This window comes from Cetorhinus maximus, chromosome 17 (assembly GCF_964194155.1).
Source record: "Cetorhinus maximus chromosome 17, sCetMax3.hap1.1, whole genome shotgun sequence".
In the NCBI taxonomy this organism is placed as follows: domain Eukaryota; kingdom Metazoa; phylum Chordata; class Chondrichthyes; order Lamniformes; family Cetorhinidae; genus Cetorhinus; species Cetorhinus maximus.
In genome coordinates this window covers 1509793-1529561 of record NC_135895.1, presented here as the reverse complement: position 1 = coordinate 1529561, position 19769 = coordinate 1509793, and the positions used below count along the sequence as shown (strand labels likewise).

General features: G+C 46.7%; 1 protein-coding gene across 1 annotated transcript in view; it reads left to right on the top strand.

The window, feature by feature from the left end:
- The window catches only part of LOC144692131 (netrin-G1-like), a 100648-nt gene extending 80888 nt beyond the window's left edge, over nt 1–19760 (top strand). Inside the window, exons 3-7 of the mRNA XM_078560629.1 lie at nt 1628–1800; nt 3946–3972; nt 6433–6498; nt 15036–15170; nt 18258–19760. Of these exons, the coding sequence (XP_078416755.1) occupies nt 1628–1800; nt 3946–3972; nt 6433–6498; nt 15036–15170; nt 18258–18487 (631 nt within the window). The 3' untranslated portion in view covers nt 18488–19760. The remainder of the gene's footprint in view (nt 1–1627; nt 1801–3945; nt 3973–6432; nt 6499–15035; nt 15171–18257) is intronic.
- Nucleotides 19761–19769: the final 9 nt, after the last annotated feature.

Genomic DNA, 19769 nt, shown 5'->3' with positions numbered 1-19769 from the left:
TCTCTATTCTGCTAATACCATCATTAACTAACAGAACCAACACTCCACCTTCTCCTCACTTCCTGCCCTTCATAAATGTCCTCTACCCTTTAATATTCAGGTCCCAATCCATGTTGCCCTCCAGCCATTTCTCCTTAATGGCTATCAAATCGTACTTATTTATTTCTATGTGCGCTCTCAGTTCACCTGTTTTGTTTCGAATGCTTCAGACATTCAGATACAGAGCTTGTAGTTTTACCTATTTATTCTTTTTATAACCTCTAGTTTCATCTGTTGATTTACTGTTAGATTTGTTCTCTCTGTCCCTTCCTACGACACAGCTTGTTTTCCTGTAATTATACCTTTTTCTTTTGTCTTGTTTCTGCTCTTTGATTTGCCACATCTTCCTAAATTTGATGAATTGCCCCCACTGTTTAGTTTAAAACCCTCTCTACTTGTACTGAACCCTGGCACCGGGCAGGCAACACAGCAAATGCTCTTTGCTGCTTCTTGGTACAAAGAATCCAGGTAATTTCCCCTCTCCCTGATGTGTCGCAGTGTCTGTAGTTCAGCCTCTAGCTCATAAACTCGGAGCTGAAGCAGTTCAAACTTCACACACTTTCTGCAGACGGGGTTGCCCTGGATCAAACTAGCATCCAGGATCGCCCACATGCTGCAGCTGCGACACACCACCTGCCTTGACATCCTAATGTGTTCTAAATAACTATTTAATTATTTTATTCAATTTGAATTAGAAATATATCGCCATTCCTTCACTGTCGCTGGGTCAAAATCCTGGAACGCCCTCCCTAACAGCACTGTGGGTGTACCTACACCACATGGACTGCAGCGATTCAAGAAGGCAGCTCACCACCACCTTCTTAAGGGTAATTAGGGATTGACAATAAATGCTGGCCCAGCCAGCGAAGCCCACATCCCGTAAATGAATAAAATATTCTATATATATCTATATAACTTTTATTTTATTTTATTTTATTAACCTTACCACCAGTTGCTAGACTGTTTTGAACCTTAGGAATAGAGTAAACCTTAAGCACGTACCAATACTCACCAAATAATTAGCTTCTCCTGTAGCAGAATACGATCACTTCCTGAAGACTGAGAAAATTAGAAAGCAAAAGAGTCCTTCTTTCCTTCCTTCCCGAACTCCCTTAATTACCCAACTCCCACCTCTCTATTCTAAGTCACACTTCTTCCAGTAAACCTTACCAACAGCACCTCTTTCCCCCCATGCACCGAATTCCCACTTTGAACCAAATCCCCAAATATACTCACTCGGTCTCTGCCTCACTTAGGGCCAAGTCTCCCCTCACTGATCTGGGACAGCTTGAGGTTGTGACAGGTGCTATATAAATGCATGTTCTTTCTTTGTGGGTCTCGGGCATTGGGCTGATTATAAACTCAGTCCTAACTTGTCCTTTTTGCTGCCGAGAATCTGATCATTAATCAGCAGAAACACGGGGACCTTCCTGTCGCCTGGTTTGAAATACAACAAGTGGGGAGAATCATGTTGTTGTTCCAGAGTGAAGCTGGTAATGGCCGGAGCAGAGTCCCTGAGCGGAGAGTCTGGGCTCTAACACAGTTCCTCAGCTTATTTCAATCCAGCTTTGCTGTTCTCTTTCCCCAGATGCAAGTGTAACCTTCACGCCAACAACTGTATCTTGGAGAATGGGGAGCTGAGCTGTGAGTGTGAGCACAACACGACGGGGCTGGACTGTGAGAGGTGCAAGAAAGGTTTTCAAGGCCGACCCTGGAGGGCAGGCTCTTACCTCCCAATCCCCAAAGGGACAGTCAATGTCTGTGAGTAACCAGCGTCTCTCTGGCCCAGGCCAATGTCAGGACAACATTCACTTCATATTTCACTCTCATTGGAACTCCCAGCAATGCACTGATTCCAAATTACAGCCCAATCAATCGTTCGAATTGTGTTCATGTGGGAACAGAGACCGGCAGTGGGAACTTGTACAGATACAGAATCATCAAATCTTACAGCCATTCGGCCCATCATGTCTGTGCTAGCTCTTTGAAGGAGCTCTCCAATTAGCCCCACTCCTCCTGCTCTTTCCCCATATCCCTGCAAATGTCCCCTTTTGAAGTATTTGGAGATGGAAGTGGAGACAGCGATGATTTCAAAAGGAAATTGGATGGGTGTTTAATGGAAATAAACTTACAGGGTGACAGGGATAGAGCGGGAGAATGGGACTGAGTTGGATTGCTCTACAGAGAGCTATCATGACCTCAATGGGTTGAATGGCCTCCTCCTGTGCCAGAATAACTCTGTCACTCTATTTATCCAATTCCCTTTTGAAAGTTATTATTGAATCTGCTTCCACCGCCCTTTCAGGCAGCGCCTTCCAGATCACAACAACTCACTGTGTAAAAAAAATTCTCCTCATCCCCCCCTCTGGTTATCTCACCGATTCTCTTCAATCTGTGTCCCTCTGGACACTCCTGTTACTGGAAACAGTTTCTCCTTATTTACTCTATCAAAACATCTCAATCTTTTGAACATTTCTATCTGTGTAAAGTTGCAGTCAGTGAAGAAGTTGGAATAGCTGGTTTTGTGTGGAGGGTGAGGTTATAATTGATGTATGTGTTAAATATGATGAAATCTCTCTCTTTATGCACATACACAGATAGAGAGGCAGAAGTGAGGTGGAGACTGGGCTGTGAGTGGAATGTTAATAGCTGCATGAACATCTGGGGAACAGCTGGGGAAGGTGGAAGGTGAATCAGCTTCACTGTAATAAAAATCTGAAGCTGATCAGGATGTGAAGGTTGTGAGGGACAATCTGTGGTAACTGCCGCAGAATGTCCCGAGGTCACAAAACAGAGAGTGACAGGAATAGAGGGAGGGTCAGTGTGAATACTGACACCCTTATCGATTAACCCTGTCGATACACACGCTAATCACACGTTTGGTCTCTCCAAGGTAGAGGAGACCGCTTTGGGAGCAGCGAATGCAGTAAATCAAATCGAGGGAAGTGCAAGTGAAGTGCAGTCTCCTCTACATTGGAGAGACCAAACGCAGACTGGGTGACCGCTTTGTGGAACACCTTCGGTCTGTCCGCAAGCATTACCCAGACCTCCCTGTCGATTGCCATTTCAACACTCCACCCTGCTCCCATGCCCACATGTCCATCCTTGGCCTGCTGCATTGTTCCAGTGAAGCTCAACGCAAACTGGAGGAACAGCACCTCATCTTCCGACTAGGCACTTTACAGCCTTCCGGACTGAATATTGAGTTCAACAACTTCAGACCATGAACTCTCTCCTCCATCCTCACACCCTTTTTGATCCCCCTTTTTTCTAATCATTATTATATATTTTTATATATACATATTTATATATATATATATTTTTTCTTTTCCCACCTACTTCTAGTATTATTTGTAAAAATTATTTCCATAGATTGTTTTATCTCCACTTTTTAGCCTACTTCGATCCCCACCCCCACTACGGCCATCTGCCACTTGCTCGTCCTGCTTTCTACCCTTAATGTCACCATTAGCACATCCTTTAGATAATATCAGCACCGTCAACACCCCTTTGTCCTTTTGTCTATGACATCTTTGGCAATCTCCACCTATCACTGGCCCTCTATCCAGCTCCACCTGTCCCACCCGCCTTAAACAGTTTATATTTCACCATATTTCTATTTCTCTTTAATTCTGATGAAGAGTCACATGAACTCAAAACGTTAACTCTGTCTTTCTCTCCACAGATGCTGTCAGACCTGCTGAGTTTTTCCAGCAATTTTTGTTTTTGTTTCAGATTTCCAGCTTCCGCAGTATTTTGCTTTTATCTAAGTGAATCCTGAGTTTTTTGTGAGTTCAAGTTTGGTTGTTTCCCTGATTCCTCCATGGGTTTTATTGGTGTGTTGAACAATGAAGATTATTAATCAGACGTTTCTCTAATTCTTTCTGTTTCTGTTTCTCTCTCCAGGCCTTCCTGACCCCAACACAAGTGGCCGTAAGTCAAAGCGATGCTCTCTGACCTGTGACCTGCTGACCCAGGCTCCATTCCTGTATTGGGAGCAAAATGCTCACCTCAAACTCTCTCATCCCTCACTGACTGAGGGAAAGGTGTAGGAGTGAAGAGGGAGTGAGTGTGGAACAGGTGTAGGAGTGAACTGGGAGCGAGTGTGGAACAGGTGTAGGAGTGAACTGGGAGCGAGTGTGAACAGTTGTAGCTGTGTATAGGGAGTGAGTGTGAACAGGTTTAGGAATGAGCAGAGAGTGAGTGTAGGACAGGTATGGGCGTGAACAGGGAGCGAGTGTGGAACAGGTGTAGGAGTGAACAGGGAGTGAGTGTGGAACAGGTGTAGGAGTGAACAGGGAGTGAGTGTGGAACAGGTGTAGGAGTGAACAGGGAGTGTGTGTGGAACAGGTGTAGGAGTGAACAGGGGGTGAGTGTGGAACAGGTGTAGGAGTGAACAGGGAGTGAGTGTGGAACAGGTGTAGGAGTGAACAGGGAGTGAGTGTTAGCAGGAAGTGAATGTGAACAGCAAGTTAGTGTGAACAGATGTAGATGTGAACAGGGAGTGAGTGTGCAATATGTGTAGGAGTGAACTGGAAGCAAGTGTGAACAGGAAGTGAATGTGAACAAGAGGTGAGTGTGGAACAGGTGTAGGAGCGAACAGGGAGTGAGTGTGAACAGATGTAGGTGTGAACAGGGAGTGAATGTGAAACGTGTAGGAATGAACTGGGAGCAACTGTGAATAAAGAGTGAGCGTGAACAGGGAGTGAGTGTGAACAAGTGTAAGTGTGAACAGCGACTGGGATCAGGACAAAAACAAAAATAAAAATACCTGGAAAAACTCAGCAGGTCTGACAGCATCTGCGGAGAGGAATGGATCAGGAGTCTGTCTGTTTCTCCCTGGAGTAAATTCTCGAACAGAGGAACAGTTACAAAGCAGGGAATTTATAATGTGTAAGACTCACTTCTTAACCCTGCCTTAGTGAGAACGTTCAGTGGGAAGTGGGGGGGAATATTTGTGGAAAACCTGGACCAGGATCAGTGGGATCCTGTTGTAATCCTGATATCCCAGATACTGGAATGGAAACTGGGTGAGTTTGTCGGGCCTCAATCTGTTCACCTTCGGTCCCAGGTTTTACATCAATTCATCCCTGTTTATTAACCCTTCGCATGCTGTCCATGTCATTCCAAACCATCCACACATTGACCCCCAAATCCACACCCAAACTCACTGAGAGTGACCATAACTCCCATACTGACCAAGGGTGACTGTAACACCTAATACTGACCGAGAGTGACCATAACTCCCAAACTGACTGAGGGAGACTGTAACAACCAACATTGGCCAAGAGTGACCATGACTCCCAAACTGACTGAGAGTGACTGTAACACCCAATACTGACCGAGAGTGACCATAACTCCCATACTGACCGAGAGTGACCGTAACCCCCATACTGATCGAGAAAGACCATAACTCCCAAACTGACCAAGAGTGACCGTAGCTCCCATACTGACCGAGAGTGACCGTAACTCCCAACACTGACTGAGAGTGACCGTAACACCTAACACTGACTGAGAGTGATCATAACTCCCAAACTGGCCAAGAATGACAGTAACTCCCAAACTGACCGAGTGACTGTAACACACAACACTGACTGAGAGTGATGGTGGCTCCCAAACTGACCAAGAGTGACCATTACTCCCCACACTGACCAAGGGTGACCATAACTCCCTGCACTGACTGAGAGTGACCATTACTCACCACTCTGATTGAGAGTGACCATAATTCCCAAACTGACCGAGAGTGGCCATAACTCCCAAACTGACCGAGAGTGACCATAATTCCCAAACTAACCAAGAATGACCACAACTCCCAAACTAACCAAGAGTGACTGTAACACCCAATACTGACTGAGAGTGACAATAACACCCAAACTGACCAAGAGTGACTGTAACACCCAATACTGACTGAGAGTGACCATAACACCCAAACTGACCGAGAGTGACTGTAACACTCAGTACTGACCAAGAGTGACCATAACTCCCATACTGACCGACAGTGACCATACCTCTTCAGACTGATAGATTTTATAATTTTGGAACAGGAATATTTGGGGGATCTGGGACATCAGGTGCCTGGACCCTAAGCTCTGGAATTCTCTCCATGATCTCCTCCACCTCCCCCTGTCCTTTAAGATTCACCTTAAAATCTCCCTGGCGGAATGAGGGTTTGATCTCCTGTCTGAATATCAGCTCCCGTGTCTCAGTGTTAGTGTTTGTCTGATTGATGGTGAAGTGGAGATGGAAATATCTCAGCTTATCCCTCAGATGCTCGTGTAGTTGTCAGTCTGCACTCGATGTGTGTGTGTGAACACAGTACAGATGTTCTGTTCAGGACAGGTTTCATTCTCCAGCTGTGGTTAATAATTGCCGATTCTTCCTGACACGTTGCAGCTGACTCAAACCGGGGTCAAACACAGCAAAGTATCTCAGCACGAGAGGGCGAGAAGACAAAGCAAGGTAGGAGATCAAACAAAGTGACTGGTAGAAAAAGCAGGAAATTGCATTTGTACAGCACTCACTCAATACTGACCCTCTGACAGTGCAGCACTCACTCAATACTGACCCTCTGACAGTGCAGCACTCCCGCAGTACTGACCCTCTGACAGTGCAGCACTCCCTCAATACTGGCCCTCTGACAGTGCAGCACTCCCTCAGTACTGACCCTCTGACAGTGCAGCACTCCCTCAGTACTGACCCTCTGACAGTGCAGCACTCCCTCAGTACTGACCCTCTGACAGGGAGCACTCCCTCAGTACTGACCCTCTGACAGTGCAGCATTCCCTCAGTACTGACCCTCTGACAGTGCAGCACTCCCTCAGTACTGACCCTCCGACAGTGCAGCACTCCCTCAGTACTGACCCTCTGACAGTGCAGCACTCCCTCAGTACTGACCCTCCAACAGTGCAGCACTCCCTCAGTACTGACCCTCCAACAGTGCAGCACTCCCTCAGTACTGACCCTCTGACAGTGCAGCACTCCCTCAGTACTGACCGTCTGACAGTGCAGCACTCCCTCAGTACTGACCCTCTGACAGTGCAGCACTCCCTCAGTACTGACCCTCTGACAGCGCAGCACTCCCTCAGTACTGACCCTCTGACAGTGCAGCACTCCCTCAGAATCACAGAATTTTTATGGTGTAAAGGAGGCCATTCAGCCCATCGTGTCTGCACCAGCTCTCTGGGCATTTTAACTTAGTGCCAATCTTCTGCTTCTTCCTCATAACCCTGCACTTTGTTTCTATTTAAATAACCATCCATTGCCCTCTTGAATGCCTCAATTGAACCTGCCTCCACCACACTCCCACTCAGTGCATTCCAGACCCTATCTACTCACTGTCTGAAAAAGTATTTTTCTCACTTCATATTTGCTTCTTTTCTAAAGCACTTTATAACTGTGCCCTCTGGTTCTCGAACCATTTAGGAGTGGAAACAGCTTCTCCCTGTCCAATCTGTCCAGACTCCTCATGATTTTGAAAACTTCTATCAAACCTCCTCTCTGCCTTCTCCTCTCCAAGGAAAACAGTCCCAGCTTCTCCAGTCTATCCTCATAACTGAAGAGTCTCATCCCTGGAACCATTCTCGTTAACCTCTTCTGCACTCTCTCCAATGCGTTGACATCCTTCCTATAGTGTGGCACCCAGAACTGTACAGAATACTTCAGCTGAGGTCTAAACAGTGTCTTATATAAACTAAAACAAAAACAGAATTACCTGGAAAAACTCAGCAGGTCTGGCAGCATCGGTGGAGAAGAAAAGAGTTGACGTTTCGAGTCCTCATGACCCTTCAACAGAACTGAGTAAAGTTAGGAGAGGGGTGAAATATAAGCTGGTTTAAGGTGGGCGGGGGGGGGGTTGGGGAGAGAAGTTGGGGGGGGTGGTTGTAGGGACAAGCAAGCAGTGATAGGAGCAGATAGTCAAAAGATGTCACAGACAAAAGGATCAAAGAGGTGTTGAAGGTGGTGATATTATCTAAGAGAATGTGCTAATTAAGAATGGATGGCAGGATACTCAAGATACAGCTCTAGTGGGAGTGGGGTGGAAAGACTGACAGGGCATTACAGGTATTTAAAAATAATGAAAATAGGTGGGAAAAGAAAAATCTATATAAATTATTGGAAAAAACAAAAGGGAGGGAGAAGAAACGGAAACGGGGTGGGGATGGAGGAGGGAGTTCAAGATCTAAAGTTGTTGAATTCAATATTCAGCCCGGAAGGCTGTAAAGTGCCTAGTCGGAAGATGAGGTGCTGTTCCTCCAGTTTGCGTTGGGCTTCACTGGAACAATGCAGCAAGCCAAGGACAGACATGTGGGTAAGAGAGCAGGGTGGAGTGTTAAAATGGCAAGCGACAGGGAGGTTTGGGTCTTTCTTGCGGACAGACCGCAGGTGTTCTGCAAAGCGGTCGCCCAGTTTACGTTTGGTCTCTCCAATGTAGAGGAGACCGCATTGGGAGCAACCAATGCAGTAGACTAAGTTAGGGGAAATGCAAGTGAAATGCTGCTTCACTTGAAAGGAGTGTTTGGGCCCTTGGACGGTGAGGAGAGAGGAAGTGAAGGGGCAGGTGTTGCATCTTCTGCTTGGGCATGGGGAGGTGCCATAGGTGGGAGCTGAGGAGTAGGGGGTGATGGAGGAGTGGACCAGTGTGTCCCCGAGGGAACGATCCCCACGGAATGCCGTCAGTGGGGGTGAAGGGAAGATGTGTTTGGTGGTGGCATCATGCTGGAGTTGGCAGAAATGGCGGAGGATGATCCTTTGAATGCGGAGGCTGGTGGGGTGATAAGTGAGGACAAGGGGGACCCTATCATGTTTCTGAGAGGGAGGAGAAGGCGTGAGGGTGGATGCGCGGGATGTTTTTGTTTTGGATTTCCAGCATCCGCAATGGTTTTTTGTCTTATATAAGCTCATCATAACCTCCCTGCTCTTGTACTCTCTGCCCCTATTAATGAAGCCTAGAATACTGTAAGCTTTAGAAACAGCTCTCCCTACTTGTCCTGCCACCTATAATGACTTATGAACATATATACCCAGGTCTCTCTGATCCTGCACACCCTTTAGAATAGTATCCTTTATTTTATTCTGCCTCTCCCTGTTCTTTGTACCAAAGAGGTTATTACCTCACACTTCTCCTGATTGAACTTCATCTGCCACCTATCTGCCCACTCCACCAATGTGTCAATGTCCTTTTGCAGTTCTACACTGTCCTCCTCATAGTTTACAATTCTCCCAAGTTTTGTGTCATCCGCAAACTTTGAAATTGTCTCCTGCACACCAAGATCTAGATCATTTATATTTATATATATCAGGAAAAGCAAGTGTCCCAATACTGATCCCTGGGGAACTCCACTACAAACCTTCTTCTAGCCTGAAAAATGTCCATCAACCATTACCGTCTGTTCCTATCCCTCAGCCAATTTTGTATCCACATTGCTATGGTCCCTTTTATTCCATGAGCTATAACTTTCCACACAAGTCTGTTGTGTGGCACTGTATCAAACGCCTTTTGGAAGTCCAAATACACCACATCAACAGCCTTACCCTCATCAACCATCTGTTACCTCTTCAAAAAACTCCAGCAAGTTAGACACAATTTTCCTTTAACAAATCCATGCTGACTCTTCCGAATCAATCCACATTTTTCCGTGTGACCATTAATTCTATGCTGAGTAATTGTTTCTAGAAGTTTCCCCACCACCGAGGTTAAACTGACTGGTCTGTAACTGCAGGGTGGATCTTTACAATCTTTTTTGAACAAGGGTGTAATGTTCACAATTCTCCAGTCCTCCAGCACCTCCCCTGAATCCAGGGAACATTGAAAGATTATTGCCAGTGCCTCTGCAATTTACACTCTCACTTTCTTCAATATTCTTGGATGCATCTCATCCAGTCCCGGTGCCTTATCAACTTTAATAACCGACAGCTGATCCAACACCTCCTCCTTATCAATTTTAAACCCTTCTAGTGACTGAGTTTCCTCCTCTGTCACCATGGCCTGGGCAGCATCTGCCTCATAGGTAAAGACAGATGCAAAGTATTCATTTAACACCTCAGCCAAGCCTCTTGCCTCTATGTGTAAATCCCCTTTTTGGTCCCTAATCGGCCCTACTCCTCCTTTTATCACCCTTTTACTGCTGATGTGCTTTTGAATACTTTGGGATTTCCTTTTATGTTAGCTGTCAGTCTTCATAATCCCTCTTTGCTTCTTGTATTCGCTTTTTCACATCCCTCCTGAACCCTTTGTATTCAGCTCGGTTCTCGATTGTATTTGCTACCTGACACCTGTCATAAGCACATTTTTCTTCTTTAACTGAATTTCTATCTCCTTTGTCATCCAGGGAGCTCTGGATTTGTTTGTCCCACCCTTCCTTTTTGAGGGAACATACCTTGACTGTGCCCAAACCATCTCCTCTTTGAAGGTAGCCCATTGTTCAGCTACTGTTTTTCCCACTAACCTTTGGTTCCAGTCTATCCAGCCCAGCTCCGTTCTTGCCCCATTGAAGTCTGCTCTCTGCCAGTTGATTATTCTTACCCTGGGTTAACCAATATCCTTTTCCACTGATATCCTGAACCTTATGATACAATGATCACTGTCCCCTAAATGTTTCCCCACTGTCACTTGATCTATTTGGCCCACCTCATTCCCAAGAACCAGGTCTAGTAGTGCCCCCTTTCTTGTTGGACTGGACACATTCTGCTGTAGGAAATTCTCCTAAACACAATCTAGGAACACATGTCCCTCACTGCCCCTTACACTACCACTATCCCAGTCTATATACAAGTAATTAAAGTCCCCCATTATAACTACTCTACGATGTTTACACCTCCCTGTAATTTCCTTGCAGATTTGTTCCTCTACATCCTTCCTACCAGCTGCTGGTCTATAGACTACACCGAGCAATGTAATTACACCCTGTTTGTTCCTCAGCTCTGGCCAAATTGATTCTGTCCTTGAACCCTCTGGGACATCCTCTTTCTCCAGCACTGCAATGCTCTTCTTAACCAATACCACCACCCCTCCTACTTTCCTTCCTTTGCTATCTCTTCTGAACACCTTGTACCCGGGAACGTTTAACACCCAGCTCTGCCCTTCCTTGAGCCAGGTCTCTGTTATCGCCACAACATCATATTTCCACATGGCAATCTGCGCCTGTAACTCCCCAATCTTATTCACTATACTCCGTGCATTTACATACATGTGGATCTGATATTAATACTTCATTACTTGCTCCCTTGCTCCATCTCCATCCATTAACTTACTATTCTCTATTCTAGTGCTATCTGTCCCTCCCAGTATGTTGTGCACCCTGTTATTCCTCTCTAATAGTCTCTCCTGGTTCCCACACCCCTGCCTAGTTAGTTTAAAGGTCTCCCAATAACACTAGCAAAACTCTCGGTGAGTAACTCAGTCCCAGCTCTGTTCAGGTGTAACCCGTCCGGCTTGTACAGGTGTCATCTCCCCCAGAGCCAGTCCCAGTGTCCCAGGAATCTAAAGCCCTCCCTCCTGCACCATCTTTCCAGCTACGCATTCATCTGTCTTATCCTCCTATTTCTGTATTCATTGACACGTGGCACTGGGAATAATTCGGAGATTACTACATTGGAGTTCCTGCTTGCTAATTTTCTACCGAGCTCCCTAAATTCTGATTGCAGGACCTCATCCCCTTTCCTACCTACGTCATTGGTCCCAATGTGGACCATGACCTCTGGCTGTTCACCCTCCCCCAGAAGAATGTCCTGCAGTCGCTCTGTGACATCCTTGACCCTGGCACCGGGGAGGCAACAGACCATCCTGGAGTCACATCTACGGCCACAGAAACGCCTGTCTGCTCCCCTAACTAAAGAATCTCCTATCAGTACTGACCTCCTGCTCTTCTTCCTCCCCTCCTGTACAGCTGGGCCACCTATGGTGCCACGGGCTTCACTCTTGCTGCCCTCATCCAAGGATCCATCGCCTTCACCGATATCCAGAATTGAAAACTGGTTAGTGAGCGGGACTCCTGGGGGCTCCTGCACTACCTGTCTGTTTCTCTTGGACTGCCTGGTGGTCACCCATTCCCTATCTGCCTGCTTACCCCTAACTTGCAGTGTGCCCACCTCTCTGAACATGATATCCACGTGATCCCCTGCCTCACGGATGCACCTCAGTGACTCCAGCTACTGCTCAAACTCTGAAACACGGAGCTCCAGCTGGCGCAGCCGGTGACACTTCCTGCTCATGGGCTGGTGTGGGTCACGAGACGTGTCCACCACTCCCCACATGTCACAGGACGTGCATCCCGCTTGGCTGAGCTGTCCTGTCATGCCTTAACCTTAAACTTATAAATCACTTAAACTTTTAAATCCTTCTTAATAAACATTACCAAAAAGTACTGTTGTTACTTTATTCTAAACCTGAGGAATAGACGAAACCTTAAATACTGACTAAATACACACCAGACACTCACCAAACAGCTTCTTCTCCAACCAATCAAATTGCTTCTTTTCTGTGATGTCACAATTTGTTTTTTTTTTTCACTTTCCTTTCGAACTCAGCGCGGCCGCTCCCGAGCTGCTGACACAGGCCCAGCTCTCTGACTACTCTTCCCACAGGTGAGTGACCAGTACTGACCCTCCGACTGTGCAGCACTCCCTCTGTACGGAGCCTCCCACAGTGCGGCACTCCCTCAGTACTGACCCTCTGACAGTGCAGCACTCCCTCAGTACTGACCCTCTGACAGTGCAGCACTCCCTCAGTACTGACCCTCTCACAGTGCAGCACTCCCTCAGTACTGACCCTCTGACAGTGCAGCACTCCCTCAGTACTGACCCTCTGACAGTGCAGCACTCCCTCAGTACTGACCCTCTGACAGTGCAGCACTCCCTCAGTACTGACCCTCTGACAGTGCAGCCCTCCCTCAGTACTGACCCTCTGACAGTGCAACACTCCCTAAGTACTGACCCTCTGACAGTGCAGCACTCCCTCAGTACTGACCCTCTGACAGTGCAGCACTCCCTCAGTACTGACCCTCTGACAGTGCAGCCCTCCCTCAGTATTGACCCTCTGACAGTGCAGCACTCCCTCAGTACTGACCCTCTGACAGTGCAGCACTCACTCAGTACTAACCCCCTCACAGTGCAGCACTCAGTCAGTACTGACCCCCTCACAGTGCAGCACTCACTCAGTACTGACCCTCTGACAGTGCAGCACTCCCTCAGTTCTGACCCTCTGACAGTGCAGCACTCCCTCAGTTCTGACCCTCTGACAGTACAGCACTCCCTCAGTTCTGACTCTCTGACAGTGCAGCACTCCCTCAGTACTGACCCTCAGACAGTGCAGCACTCCCTTAGTACTGACTGTCCAAATGTGTAACGTTTACTCAGTACTGACCATCCGACAGTGCAGGATTCCTCAGTATTGATTCCCTGACATTGCAGCACTCCCTAAGCACTGACCCTCCAATAACGTAGCACTCTCTCAGTGAGGCGAGAGTGACTGCCCTTGACATCAAGGCAACATTTGACTGAGTGTGGCATCAAGGAGCCCTAGCAAAACTGGAGTCAGTGAGAATCAGGGGGAAAACTCTCCGCTGGTTGGAGTCATACCTAGCACAAAGGAAGAAGATTGTGGTTGTTGGAGGTCAATTATCTCAGCTCCAGGACATCACTGCAGGAGTTCCTCAGGATAGTGTCCGAGGCCCAACCATCTTCAGCTGCTTCATCAATGACCTTCCTTCCATCATAAGGTCAGAAGTGGGGATGTTCGCTGATGATTGCACAATGTTCAGCACCATTCGCGACTCCTCAGATACTGAAGCAGCCCATGTCCAAATGCAGCAAGACCTGGACAATATCCAGGCTTGGACTGACAAGTGGCAAGAAACATTCGCACCACACAAGTGTCAAGCAATGACCATCTCCAACAAGAGAGAATCTAACTATCACCGCTTGATGTTCAATAGCATTACCACCACTGAATCCCCCACTATCAACATCCTGGGGTTACCATTGACCAGAAATTGAACTGGAATAGCCATATAAATACTGTGGCTACAAGAGCAGGTCAGAGGCTGGGAATCCTGCAATGAGTAACTCACCTCCTGACTCCCCAAAGCCTGTCCACCATCTACAAGGTACAAGTCAGGAGTGTGACCGAATACTCCCCACTTGCCTGGATGAGTGCAGCTCCCCCAACACTCAAGAAGCTCAACACCATCCAGGGCAAAGCAGCCCCTTTGATTGGCACCACATCCACAAACATTCACTCCCTCCACCACCGACGCACAGTAGCAGCAGTGTGTACCATCTACAAGATGCACTGCAGGAATTCACCAAGGCTCCTTCGACAGCACCTTCCAAACCCATGATCACTACCATCTAGAAGACAAGGGCAGCAGATAGGTGGGAACACCACCGCCTGGAAGTTCCCCTCCAAGCCACTCACCAACCTGACTTGGAAATATATCGCCGTTCCTTCACTGTCGCTGGGTCAAAATCCTGGAACTCCCTCCCTAACAGCACTGTGGGTGTACCTACACCACATGGAGCGGTTCAAGAAGGCAGCTCACCACCACCTTATAATTTGCAGTTAGGGATGGCGACAAATGCTGGCCAAACCAGCGGAGCCCACATTCAATGAATGAATTTTTAAAAATGTACTGACCCTCCTGATTCCCTCAGTACTGACCCTCTGACAGTGCTGAACACCCTCAGTACTGTTCCTCTGACAGTGCAGCACTCCCTCAGTACTGTTTCTCTGACAGTGCAGCACTCCCTCAGTACTGTTCCTCTGACAGTGCAGCACTCCCTCAGTTCTGACCCTCTGACAGTGCAGCACTCCCTCAGTACTGACCCTCTGACAGTGTGTGCACCATTGAAGCTGTTTAGAGTGTTGAAGACTTGTTTTACTCTCACAGTCTGACCGTCCTGTCCTGGGTCACCGTCATTCCTGTTGCTAAGCCTGTGTTGATGTGTTTTATTGGGAATCGCTGTGTGCAGTCTGTGTGTGTGTTGTCTTGTTTCTACAGACTGTAAGTGTAACCCTGATGGCTCACTCCACCATCGCTGTAATGACACGGGACATTGTGACTGTAAGGATGGGGCAACAGGGCCCAAGTGTGACAAGTGCCTGCCTGGATATTACTGGCACAGGGGCTGTCAAGGTAAGGAACCGTTCCACACCAGCTCCTGCCCTCGCTCCATAACCATAGAAAAGTTACAGCACAGAAGGAGGCTATTCAGCCCATCTTGTCCATGCCAGCCCGAGGACACCCAGGTGCCCTTTCTAATCTCACCTTCCTGCACCCGGCCCATAGCCCTGCAGCTCACAGCACTTAAGGTGCAGATCCAGGTACTTTTTAAAAGAGTTTAGAGTTTCTGCCTCTACCACCAACTTGGGCAGCGAATTCCAGACACCCACTACCCTCTGTGTAAAAAAGTTCTTCATCATGTCCCCCCTACACCTTCTGCCACTTATCTTGAATCTATGTCCCCTGGTTCTAGAATTCTCCACCAAGGGAAACGATTTTATCCTGTCCACTCTATCTATTCCACTCATAATTTTGTACACCTCAATCAAGTCACCTCTCAGCCTTCTTTGTTCTAAGGAAAATAACCCCAACCTGTCCAATCTCTCCTCGTAGCTACACTTTTCTAACCCTGGCAACATTCTTGTAAACCTCCTCTGCACTCTCTCCAGAGCTATTACGTCCTTCCTGTAATGTGGTGACCAGAACTGCACACAACACTCCAGTTGTGGCCTCACCAGTGTTTTATACAATTCCAACATTATATCCTTACTTTTATATTCTATACCTCTGCCATTGAAGGAGATCATTCCATATGCCTTCTTTACAACCTTGTCTACTTGAACTGCTGCCTTCAGGGACCTGTGTACTTGTACGCCAAGATCTCTCACTTCATCTACACCTCTTCATATATTCACATTTATCGTGTAATCCCTGTAACTGTTTGACCTCCCTAAATGTATGACCTCACACTTCTCTATGTTAAAATCCATCTGCCACTTTACCGCCCACTCCACCAACCCATCTATATTGTTTTGGAGATTATGGCTATCCTCTACACTATCCACTACTCAGCCAATCTTTGTGTCATCTGCAAATTTCCCAATCGTACCCCCCACGTCCAAATCGTTAATATATAACACAAACAGCAAGGGTCCCAACACCGAGCCCTGTGGAACACCACTTGAGATAACTTTCCATTCGCAAGGGCATTCATCAACCAATACCCTTTGTTTCCTGTTACAAAGCCAACCTTTTATCCAGTTTGCCACATTACCCTGAATCCCATGGGCTTTTACTTTCCTGACCAATCTGCCATGTGGGACCTTGTCAAATGCCTTGCTAAAATCCATGTACACAACATCCACTGCACTACCTTCATCAACCCTTCTTGTCACTTCCTCAAAGAATTCAATCAAATTTGTGAGGCAAAACCTTCCTTTAACAAATCCATGCTGACCATCCCTGACTAGTCCATGCCTTTCCACATGACAGTTAATCCTATCTCTCAGGATTGATGCCACTAATTTGCTCACCACCAATGTAAGACTAACTGGCCTATAATTGTTTGGCATTTCCTTTGATTGTTTTTTAAACAATGGAACTACATTTGCATTTCTCCAGTCCTCTGGTACCTCCCCTGTGTCTAGTGAAGATTGGAAAATCATCCTCAGAGCATCTGCTATCTCCTCCTTGACTTCCTTCAGCAGCCTCGAAAACAATCCATCTGGCCCTGGTGACTTATTAACTTTCAAGGATTTCAACCCTTCGAGTACTTCCTCTCTCTTTATGACTATCCCGTCCAATATCTCGCAGTGTTCTTCCCGGACATACCATGTCGACATCCTCCCTTTCCTTTGTAAACACAGAGACAAAATATTCATTCAAAACTCTTCCCACAGCCTCTGTATCTACACACAAGTTTCCATCTTCATCTTTGATAGGTCCCATTTTGTCCTTACCTAACCTTTTACCTGGCTCCTGTGTGTCAGGGTCAGCAGAGTATCTGATAGTCAAGCTACTGAGGGGGAAACACAGAGACTTTTAGTGAGTGAACCTTCTCCAAAGCCTCGACATCCTCCCTAAAGTGTGGTGACTATAACTGGACCTAATTTCATCCACAGTCTCTCCTCCAGCATTTAATCATCAATTTTGCTCTGTTGACCCATCCCCTTCATTGGTTCCTTAAAACTTGAGTTTTTGGTCACTTTACCTGCTCCCACTTATAGCCAGTTTATCATCCATTCTGCCACTTGTCCCCAGACCCTTCACACTCTGACCTTAACCATGAGTTCACTCTGCTTCACCTTATCGAAGGCCTTTTAAAAATCCAAATATATTACATCGACTACATTACCCTTATCTACCCTTTCTTTTGCTACTTGAAAGAATTTAATAAGGTTAGTCAGCATAGCTTTCCCTTTTGAAATCTGTGCTGTCTGCTCTTTGTCATATTTCCACTTTCTAGAAGTTTTTCTGTTACATCTTTGAGTAAAGATTCTCCCATCTTTCCTGTCACTGGCGTTAAGCTAATTGGTTGACAGTTTCCAGGACTTGTTCCATCTCCCTTTTCAAATAGAAGAATCACATTAGGTCCCTGCCAATCCTCTTCCCTTTTCTAATGAATGTTTTTATCTCTGTAATAGCGCCTCTGCTGTCTCTTCCCAAACTTCTTTTCAAAAGCACAGATGGAATCCATCCAGGCGAGGAATTTTATCCTCTAAATTTTTGATTCATTTATTAATTATCTTCCCCATTTCCATCTGAAATGTCTTTCTACATTTTTTGATTATTTTTTAAATCTCACGTCCACCATGTTAGTCTCTCGGTGAACACTGAGACAAAGTAATTGTTGAATATTTTTGCCATTTTGCTGTCATGACCTTTGAGTTTATGGTGTTTATTCCTTAGTGACTCCGTCACATTCCTGATTGTCCATTTGTTGTTCTTGTGGCTCTGGGATATTTTACTGTTTCAGTTTCTATTCCATCTTAATTTAACTTCATAGTTTCTCTTCATTTTCCTAATTGTTTTTTCACATCTTTCCAAACCTTTTTCATATTCCTTTTGCGTGATTAACCTTTATTATATTCTCACTGTCGGATATTTTACTAATAAAATGTTGTTGTAAAAGTGAAACCCTGGGGGTGGTGACACTGAAACAATCTGTAATGTGGGGAGATTTTCAATGAACTGACCTTTCTTTTTTCTGTCCTCTTGCAGCGAGGGTGTGTGATAACTTGCTGACGCGATGTGAGAATGGAGGAGTGTGTGAAGCCAATGGGAGGTGTCTCTGTCCCACTCCCTACACTGGCCTCCTGTGTGAGAAAGTCCAGTGCAGGAAGGGAGTGGGGGGATGTGTGTCCCAATCCCCCCGAGACCCCACCTTACACTGGGTGCTGCTCTCGCTGACTGTGCTGCTAATCGCCGCTAATGACCGTGTACCGCTCTGACCAGCTTCCAGTGCCAAGGACGCTCACAGGAAGGTGCGGAGAGCACAGGAGAATCCAGCGTTTACTGCCTCACTGTTAAAACACGCTCCCTTCCCCCACATACCCCACCCTAGGAAAGACAAGCTGGATCGGAAACCTCAACCCAGAGACCCAGCCTGACTGGAACTCAGACCGTGGATGGAATCAGTGGTTAGTGGGGACTGGACTCTCTGACTCCCTGCGGATCTGAGGCAGCAGCTAATATTCATTCTACAACCACCTGCCACTCATCCCGTGTTCAGCTTCGAGACAAAGGAACAAAGGAGGGACTTGCATTTCTCTAGCGGCTTTCACCAGCTCAGGATGTCCCAAAGCACTTTACAGCCATTGAAGGACTTTTTAACAAATAACAATGTGTTAATGACCAGATAACCTGTGTGTGATGTTGCGTAAGGGATAAATATTGACCAGGACACCGGGGCGAGCTGTCCTGCTTTTCTTGGAAACAGTGATGTGACCGATCTGAAAGGACAGGAGGCCTCGGTTTAACGCCTCATCTGAAAGATGGAAACTCCGATAGTGAATTTCTCACTCCCTCCCGCTTACACTTTATACTCACTCAGTCTTTCTGCCGCTCTCTCCGAGTGAGGGATTACTGAGTGGGGACCCGGCCTCTCTGTCAGTGCATCAAAACCGGAGGGAATATGAGGGGCAGTTTGGTGTTCCCCACATCCTGGGCATCGCTGAGCATTCCTGTGTAATCCTGTTCATTCGGGTTTGGTGTAATCGCTTCCTTCCTGACCCCCCTCCCCACCCTGAATCCCAGTTCCTATCCTAGTCTATCCAGGGCAGGGACTGTATCAGTCCCATGTGGGAATATCCGTGAGCAGCAATCACAGTGTTAGTGTGGACGTTGATTATTTTGTATTAAGATGAAGTTATTTTCTTGCAATCCCACGAGGTGCGATGTGGTTTGTGTGTGAATCGCTGTTTGTCTTTGTGAATATACCTGTCACTGCGGAGCTCCCAGTGATGGCAGCAATGAGCCTCTTTTCTTTATCCGACTTCCCTGTGACTGGAATTTGCTGCATCAAAGGACCAGAGACTCCAGCTCGGGAAAAGTGTCCTCAGATCCAGCAAAGGCCCCATCACTTTACCCTGAGAACAATAAAAGCTGGTCACCGAGTGCCCTCAGCTCAGGATTGGGGTCTTGCTCTGTGTGACCAGGTCATTCTGCTCCCCCAATTCTGGGCTCCAATTCCACACAAAGTGAAATAAATAAATATTCACGTCAAACTTCTCC